This window comes from Octopus sinensis, unplaced genomic scaffold (assembly GCF_006345805.1).
Source record: "Octopus sinensis unplaced genomic scaffold, ASM634580v1 Contig10522, whole genome shotgun sequence".
NCBI classification, from domain to species: domain Eukaryota; kingdom Metazoa; phylum Mollusca; class Cephalopoda; order Octopoda; family Octopodidae; genus Octopus; species Octopus sinensis.
In genome coordinates, this window is record NW_021832127.1 from 1 (window position 1) to 9,493 (window position 9,493).

Below are 9,493 nucleotides of genomic sequence, written 5' to 3' on the forward strand. Positions count from 1 at the left end.
ATAAGATGCGATTTTCTTCGAATCGTTTTCGAAGACAAACACGAGGATTTGGTTCATAAATTTTTCGCGCAAATAATGATTGGATAAGGGAGACTATCTTTATTCATTGCAAAAATAAGGCCAATTTCAATTCCTTCTATGGCAGTAACTAGAAAATAACATACTTTATTTGTTTTTTTAATAGAGAACAAATTAAGTTAGGAATGTACAGAGGGGAAACTCTGGGGGGGCTAAAGCACGCACCCTCCTGCGGAAAGTACCGCATACGTGTTGCCACGGAGAATGGCGATGGATATCCGCTTTATTTGTTATTTTGAGACATATTATTTATTTTAAATTAATTTGAAAAAAAAATTAAAATTATTATCAAATCTGTATCCTTGTTGTGATGTCGCGTAATTATAAATATGTCGATGATGATTATTTCGATGACTATCAATATCATTCTCAGTTAGGAAACGAAAGACTCAGTCAATTTTCTATTTATTCTCAAAATGATGGGGATAATCAAATTGTAAGATACATCATATTCATTTATTCTATTTCTACCTAACTAAAAATATTTAGATTGACGATTTAATGTCTCAAAACCTTAATTCTATGAACTTTGGAGACGAATGTAGTGATTTCAATAAATTACCTCTTCATGCTTGCGCGTAAAGTCTTAATTAATTTGTAAGATATTGTGGAATTCACGATCCAAATAGTGTTGCTTTATGCACACAAAGTCAGAAATGGTTTTGTAATGATCGCGGTTTGACTTCTGGAAGCCATATAATAAATCATTTGGTGAGAGCAAAAACAAAGGAGATAATTCTTCACCAAAACAGTCATTTGGGAGCAATGACAATTGAATGCTATGTTTGTGGATCAAAGAACGTATTTTCTCTCGGATATTTGCCTGGAAAACAGGACAATACTGTCATGATTGTATGTAGGCAGCCATGTGCCTTCCAGGTTAGTAGCAAGGACGTAAATTGGTATTACATTTCGTTGCGATTCTAAGGGATTTAAACGAATGGAAGCCAATCATTGAAGATAGACAGTTTGTTTCGTGGCTGTTAAAAGTCCCTGATCCTGAAATTCAGATAAAGGCAAGGAAGATCACTCCGGTAGAGATTAACAACTTGGAAGAACGATGGAAGGAGAATCCATATGCCACATTAGATGAGGTTAATAACCCTGTAAATGAGGATGTTTTACAGCATGTTTTAATTAGGTGGTGCTATTATTCTGATAATTTTAGATACAAGGATTCACATCAGTATCAATCAGTTTATAAACCTCTTATAAAGTTGGAGTCTGAGTATGATAAGAAATTGAGAGAATCACAGACGAATGAAAATGTATCAATTCGGTGGGACATTGGGTTGAATAAAAAACGAATTGCTTATCTTCATTTACCAAAGACCAGTGATGGTTAGTTTTTTCGAGGAATTAAAATTTATTTTTCTATGACGTTTAACTAGAAATTCGTATAATGCACGGGGATGAGTTACGTATGACATATCATAGCGATGTGAGACCTTCGTGGACTACAGTTGGACATGTTATTAAGATTCCTGATAGTAAAAAATATTTATTCACTTTAGACAAAAGCGACGAGATTGGTATTGAAATAAAGAACGTGTCTGATATAAAGTGTGAAGCAACTCATGGATTATCAGTTGATTACGTCTGGAAATCAACATCATATGACAGGTTTATTGCAATTTACTGATTACGTAATTAGAATGCAGTATGCTCTTAGACTATTTGCAGTCGATGAGACGTCAGTATCTGCTATTATTTATGACTATTTGATGGGTCACCGTAGAAGTGACGTATTGATAAAAACACCACTTCCAGAATGTTTTTCTGCGCCAAATTTGCCAGATTTAAATCATTCTCAAATATCAGCTGTGAAATCAGTCCTTCAGCATCCACTTAGTCTTATTCAGGTCATTAATAGTATTATATTAATCTAGGGTCCTCCTGGTACTGGAAAAACTGTCACGTCTGCTAGTATTGTCTATCATCTTGCTGAGCAGACTAAGTCTCAGGTTCTCGTCTGTGCACCTTCTAATATTGCTGTGGATCAACTTACAGAGAAAATAGACAAAACTGGACTTAAAGTATTCTTTTATGATAATGAATAGGTTGTGAGATTGTGTGCCAAAAGTAGAGAAGCAATTGAATCTCCTGTAATTCATTTAGCGTTGCATAACCAACTAAGAAAACTTTCCAAGTTAGTATTATTAAAATATCGATTTTACATAGTAAACCTGAGCTACAAAAGTTGATAAACCTAAAGGAAGAAGCTGGTGAATTGTCAAGTAGTGATGAAAATCGTTATAGACAACTCAAACGTCAGTCTGAGCGCGAACTTTTATCTGTAATTACTGACATGTTTATTGGTTTTAGTACGCCCAAGTTATTTGTTGTACTTGTGTTGGTGCTGGAGATCCTAGATTAAATAAATTTCGTTTTAAATCTGTCGTTATTGATGAAAGCACCCAAGCAACAGAGGCCGAGTGTATGATGCCAATTGTACATGGCTGTCGACATGTTTTTATTATATGGATATTATTTTCTAGCTCGTTCTCGTAGGAGACCATTCTCAGTTGGGTCCTGTTGTTATGTCCAAAAAAGCTGCAAAGGCCGGATTTTCGCGATCTCTTTTTGAACGTTTAGTTCTTCTTGATATTCGTCCTATTCGACTATTGGTTCAGTATCGTATGCATCCTGCTCTGTCTGCGTTCCCTTCAAATTCTTTTTATGAGGGTTCACTACAGAATGGAGTTACTGCTCGTTTATATACTATTTATTTATTGATTAGGCAATCGGGTGTTGCCTACCTCTAATTTTCCATGGCCGAGAACTGACATTCCAATGTTTTTTTATCTCACTTGTGGCCAAGAAGAGATTGCAAGTTCTGGAACTTCCTTTTTAAACAGGCAAAGAAATTATTTTGATAAGAATTTAGAACTGAGGCTGCTAATGTGGAGAAAGTAGTAAGTACAATGCTAAGTGCTGGGACTCATCCCGAACAAATTGGAATTATTACTCCGTACGAGGGACAAAGAGCTTTCATTGTTCACTATATGCAGTTCTCTGGTAAACTTAATTCTCGGCTATACCAAGTGAATATTTTATCTAATTTTTTGCAGGAAGTTGAGGTTGCTAGTGTCGACGCCTTTCAAGGAAGAGAAAAGGATTATATCATATTGTCTTGTGTGAGATCGAATGAACACCAAGGAATTGGATTTTTGGAAGATAAACGCCGATTAAATGTTGCACTAACACGGGCCAAGTGTCAATTTTTATGAAATTTTTTAGATATGGACTTATTATTATTGGCAATGCCAGGGTTCTTTCTAAAGTTTGTGTTATTTTTTGAGTAATTTTTAGAATTCTATATGGAATGATCTTATTATCTACTTTAAGGAATGTGGTGTTTTAGTTGAAGGCCCATTAAATAATTTGAAAGAGTCTTCTTGCCAGTTTCGCGAATCTTCTTATAGAGTAATTATTTTGTTTTATTTATCTATAAGCTGTCAAATTCTTTTGAACCAGATAAAGGTTAGATTTGCCCTTTTATTCTTAAATTTAAAGAATGTACCACTCCGATAGATCATTTTTCTTGTATTCCGCAGAGTCAGTCAACGGCTTACAGAATGACATATCCGGTCCCTACTGCCATGTTTTCGAACGATCCTTCTTTACTGTCTTACATGTCTGATCTACGGGAAGGTGTTAAAGGCGCTGAAAATTAATTATAGAAAATTATGTTCCGCCTTCATATAACAACATTCGATCAATGCAGGAAAGAGCATTGACAACAGTTACAAAATCTCCTGTAGTTAATGCACAGCATTTTGGTCACGGTGACAGTCTGAACAGTCCATATATGAATTTGAATGATGAGCGTACATACCAAAATTACGTTTCTGTTTAATCTGTAATTTATTAGAGACAGCGTGTTGGTAATAATAAGCGTGGTAAAAGTTCCAGTCAAGATAGTAATAATTATGAACCATTGTCCCAAGATTCTATTTACGGTTATAATCCATATCGTTAAGGTTTCAATTGAAAAAAATGGTTTTAATAGTTTTGTTAATTTTGTATTTTTAGTACTTGCCTTGGTTTCTCGGGTTTATTAATTCTTCGTACTAACATTTCGGATTTTATTATAATATAAAAATTCTTTTTATTTATTAAGCTGACTTAGATTTTAACTATTTAGTTTTGCATTTACACAAAGCGAGTCAGCTTTCAGGAAACAAAAAATGTGAATCTAGTTGAGAAATGTAGAAATAGCTTTGTAGTTCGGTGTCTTAACTACACATACTGCAACTAAATGCATTACGGAAGAAATATTTTATGTGAGTAAAATTCAGTCAAAAGCAAATTTTCTAAATTCATTTGTTTTTCTTCTTTTTTACTATACTAAGTTTTTCAATTTAGTCTATTCAAAAAAGTATTAACCATTATATCTTCAATCTAGCTTCTTTCAAAAACTTTGTGACCGTCCAGAGAATGGACACGCAGCGGAATAAGCAGATAGTGAAATATGATAGTATAGCACTTGTTTTTTAAGTCAATGAAGAACAAAATACTTTGCCAGTCAGTAAAATTAATGAATGTAATTGTTCGGCGTGTATTTTATTTGGACTGTGACATACTACAATACAATTCGAGAACGTGGGGTCCAAACGATTAATTTAATTCTTTTTGCTTTACAGACTTCATAACTACTTTGAAAACAGCCGATTTTCATTTCCTATTAGACCATTTTATCATTTTTTGAAAATGAAAGGAGGCATAATTAGATAATTCTTTTTTATCTTAAAAAAATATTGGGTTTACGACTCAGAATTCATAATTTTTTTAGACCACTAATCTGAGGTTATCTATTTCTGAAAGCGGTGTACCTTCCAAACTTTTAGAAAATACATAATGGAAAAATAATCAAAGTGGGTATTAACTTTTGAGATGTCAGTATACAGAGACTATTTTTATTCCACGTATTTTTTTGTTATTTGATTGTAATGGTTAATCGAAAATGGAATGATACTTATCTCCAATATGGATTTACTTAATATACTGTATCTGACAACGTTGATAAAGCCTAGTGAATGATGTGCAACGTAATAATAGAAACAACTCTTTGAAGCAGTCAAAATAAAAAAGACAGGGAAAAAACTCACCCAAAAAATTTTGAAACTGTCGATAGTTTTATTGCAAAGAGAACTAAAAATGATAAATCTCAAAAACATAGCAATTTCGGATTTAGACCAATAGATAAATTATGTCTGCTAGCTTCATATGAGGTATTAATAATTAGTTAATGCACGTTCGCGTTGCCTGTAAACAAAGTTTATGGTTTCGCTTGTGCCATGTTTTTAACTATTCTTGTCGTTAGTCCCTTCCATCCCTTCCGTCGTCTTGCCCTCTTTCCGATTTCGTCCAGATCGTCTGCATCCATCAATCGGCCTCCGATCATAGCATATTCCTTTGTAAGTATTCCCGGAAGACAGTCTCTTGGACGTCCTCTATATTTAGAGTATTCAGTATGGCCGAAAAATTCTTCCATGGCCATGTTGCATGGTGTTTCTTTCTTCATTCGTAAAATATGTCCAAACAGGCGCCAGCGGGTTTCAAGTATATTTAGACTTATAGGCCCACAGTTAGCTAACCTGTATAATTTATCATTTGATATTTTCTTCGGCCACGAATAGCCGAGGAGTTTTCTCAGTTGACCCCTGTGGAAAGAGTCAAGTTGCTCCATGTTTTTCTCTGATGTTCCCCAAGTACCTGCGTTGTGCATGAGGACAGGTCGGACAAATGCATCATATAATCGTAGGCGCATCTTAGTCGAAATTTGGTTTTTTCTCATCCAGATGGATTGAAGTTTTTTAAGTGCAATTGTTGATAATATTTTTCGTCTGGTAATATCTTCGGAATCGCCAAGAAGAGATCCGAGTTTTCGGACGTTTTGCCACTTCTCATCTATGCGAGTTGGCACACGTTCGACGGTGGTTATTTCGGTTTTCTCTTCATTGACTTTGTGTGACCATTTATCGAAAATTGTTCTTGCTTTCTCCATAATAATTTCTATTAATTTCCGATCCTCCGTAATAAAATCAAGATCATCCGCGTATACGAGTTCCATAACTTGGTTGTCCATACATCCAATTTCTAGTCTTAGGTCTCTCAGAGCTGCCTCCAGATAGACGATAAATAATATAGGCGATAGTGTGTCCCCTTGTGGGGTTCCAACATTTGTAGGAAATAGTCTAGATTCCTTAGGGCCAATTCTGACAAGAAGTTGAGTTTCCGATAATAGCAGACGTATCATGCGTAGACTGTCTTCATCTACAATGTTCTTTAACACGATAAGTAGTTTGCTCCTGTTGATGCTATCAAAAGCTTTGCTCATGTTGATTACCAGGACATGAAAAGATCGTTTATACTTCTGACATATTGCATTGATCCAGCGATAGGTCCAAACAATATCGGCCGTGGATCTTCCAGGCCTGAAACCACTCTGACTGCAAGAGAGATAACGATCGATTGATCTTGATATTCGGCTTCGAACAATAGTCGATAGAGTTTTCCTTAGAAAGGTGACTAATACAACCAGTCTCAGGCTTCCACAGGGTCCCCGTCGTTTGCCCGGTTTCTGGACGGGTATTATTATTCCTGTCCCGATTGGAAGTGGGCAGTGTTGGGCAAACGCCTTGTTCAGCATCTGTGCGAAAAAGCTCGCTAGATTGTTGGGAGCGTATTTGAGTAGTTCCCTTGGGACTTCATCATATCCTGTTATTGTTTATACGATGAAATGCTTCCAGGACCTCCGAGGGTGTTATTTCGTTCAATAAGCCTCGCGGATGACCAATGAATGGGGTGTATAAGTGTCATCTGTTTGGAGTTGTCTCTTGAAGTGGTCGGCAATTCGTGATGCTTTATCTTCATCGTCCAATATCATGTGTTCTGATTCATCCCATATCGATATTTTGGTATTTCGTGAGCTCGATTAAGTAATCGGGTGGCCATAAATATCTGGTTCCCAGGTGGGAGTCTTTCAATTTCAGTAACTTTATCGTCTAAGTATTTCATCCATAGTAGGCGTCCCCTGTCTCTAATTTCATGAAGGAGCCTGTTCCGTTTATTCTTTAGCTTTTTTTGGTTTCCATACCACAGTTTTCGATTCTCAGGCGGATGTCTCTTTGTTGTTCTGACATCTCTCTCAGTTTTGAGTCATTGTATGTGTAATTGTTTGAGCGGTTACTCCTGTATCCGACTTTTAATATTCGTCCATGGTAACATACTTATCCGCTTTAAAAATAATTGTTGATGTCACAATTATCCTCACCAAAATTAACGGAATCAATGAATCAATTGCATCTTTAATTGTATAAAATTTTTCTTGGCATTTTCTGATTTCATCAATGATAGGGTTGTATGAAGCCATTAACTCTGCCAGATTTTTCTCCAAAATTTCAGAGCTAACAGCATTTTTCGCATTCATCACAATCTTTCCACAATTGGATAGGATAAGACAATTTCGCGAACTCTTGAAAGATGTCGACTATAATATTTTGCTGCGTCCAACCAGCTGCCCCATCTTGTTAGAACAACATCAGGTGGAAGTCCAATAACTGTAAAAAGACTCCTCCGGGAAAGATTTTTTACAATCGACATTTTGATAGACGAGATTAAGTCGTCAATTATTTATAATGTGCTCTAATCTTAAATGCACAATGTGCAGAAGATGAGCAAAACAAGTTATATGAATCATTTTAATATACATAACCTTCAATGTACTCGCTGCTAAAGTCATATAACGGGCAGCATCAGAAATAAATAATAAAAAATTTTCCCTTTTTATATCATAAATTCGAATTGTGTCATCCACAATTCTACAAATTGCAGATGCATCACAAATTTCAATTTCCAAACAATTTAATAAATAAATTTTTTCAGGACTTTCAATAGTTCCACAAAGAACGTTACAAAATTTCTGTTTCGCTGGGAACAGTAAATCCGAGATTATTAAAAAATTAATAAAGTGTTATTTCTTATTTTGTAAAGAGGTATATTCGCCTTCGTCATCATTTCGACTAAGCAAATTCCGAAATTTTTCTTTGCTTCAAGTTTCGGAGAGTGTTGAGTTGCGTTTGAAATTTTGTCTGTTCCTTTTTATGCCGGGTAGTTTCCCTGTGCTGCACCACATTAAACGTTTTCGTAAAATTAACAAAAACTGAGAATTTCAAACAAAATAAACGTCCAGCTGAATCAATCTGAATTCAGACGGGTATCGTTTAATTATTTTATTTAACTTTTGATTGTTGGATTGCTTTTGTTTCGGCATGTAAAAATCTATAATATTTAAGCGGCCAACTACCAAAACGTGTGAAAACGTGTTATTGTCAAAATTTAAACAAAGATTAATAAAAATATATGATTTAATAAATTAAATATGACCTAACAAAAAAAAATGTCACCGTCCAGACCGGTCAGGTCAATTATCTAAATACAACAAATATTTTTCCTACAAAACATTTCATTGCAAACAAATATTGATAATAAAAAAATAAAATCTTATTAATAAAAAAGTTCTAAAAAGTTGAAAAGATAGCATTAATCAATGGTTTAGTGATTAACTCGAGACACCCTCGAAAAAATTAGGGAGTATTTGGAATCAGGCCACCTTGATGATTCCTTGAGTCGGAAGAAAGGGCACGAATACGGAGATATGCCAAAAAATTTTGTTCAAGGAGAACAACACTACATTTCTAAAAATGGCTCAAAGTTGCGTTTTTTTTGTATCGAAGACACTGAGCTTAAGTTAAAATCATGAAGTAGTGTATTGTTTATTTAAATTAGGCTCAACACAATCTTAATCACTTTGGAGTGATAAATTGTACAGTTATTTACACTCACCATTTATGGTGTCAGACGTACTGATGTGGCATCTGTGGTATCTAAATGTGTTAGTGTTAGGAAAAGGAAAAAAGCCCTGAAAATATTGTAAAATCGGGAGAAAAATGAAAAGGTGGAGAAAATGGAATATGATGAAGCTGAAAGTGGGATGAAATTTTAATACGCCATGATGGGGATGCAAACCCGGTTATAGAAAATACCCATTATACGACGAGATATCTGCACAAAAAAATATTGTGAAAAATAGGGATCGAGAACTCGTAACGATAACTAATGAAGAGGATGAAAAAGATCAAAGGATACATATTAGCAGAGTAAAAAAACTTTAACTGCAAATATTCATGGGTTCGTTCTGTGTTTTTTCTCGTGCCATATTACTTAATTGTGAAATAATTGTGCCATTGTTGAGAATTCGACGCGGCCGAAGGCCGCATAGGGAAAAATATTCACATTGAATCATCCGGCCGTAGGCCGGATTGTATTTTAGAGTTTTAATGATAAAAATAGAAATTACAACATTTTTAAAAATTAAAAAGGATTTTTCTAATAAACTTTATTGTTGAGA

The 9,493-nt window shown here is 34.9% G+C and overlaps 1 protein-coding gene and 1 pseudogene across 1 annotated transcript; one reads left to right on the forward strand and one right to left on the reverse strand.

The window, feature by feature from the left end:
- Positions 1-1,167: 1,167 nt before the first annotated feature.
- LOC115228434 lies at positions 1,168-3,308 on the forward strand (annotated as a pseudogene).
- Positions 3,309-5,359: 2,051 nt separating this feature from the next.
- LOC115228437 lies at positions 5,360-6,421 on the reverse strand. The gene has a single exon (XM_029799016.1). The coding sequence runs from the start codon at positions 6,419-6,421 to the stop codon at positions 5,360-5,362; it is 1,062 nt and encodes a 353-aa protein (XP_029654876.1).
- Positions 6,422-9,493: the final 3,072 nt, after the last annotated feature.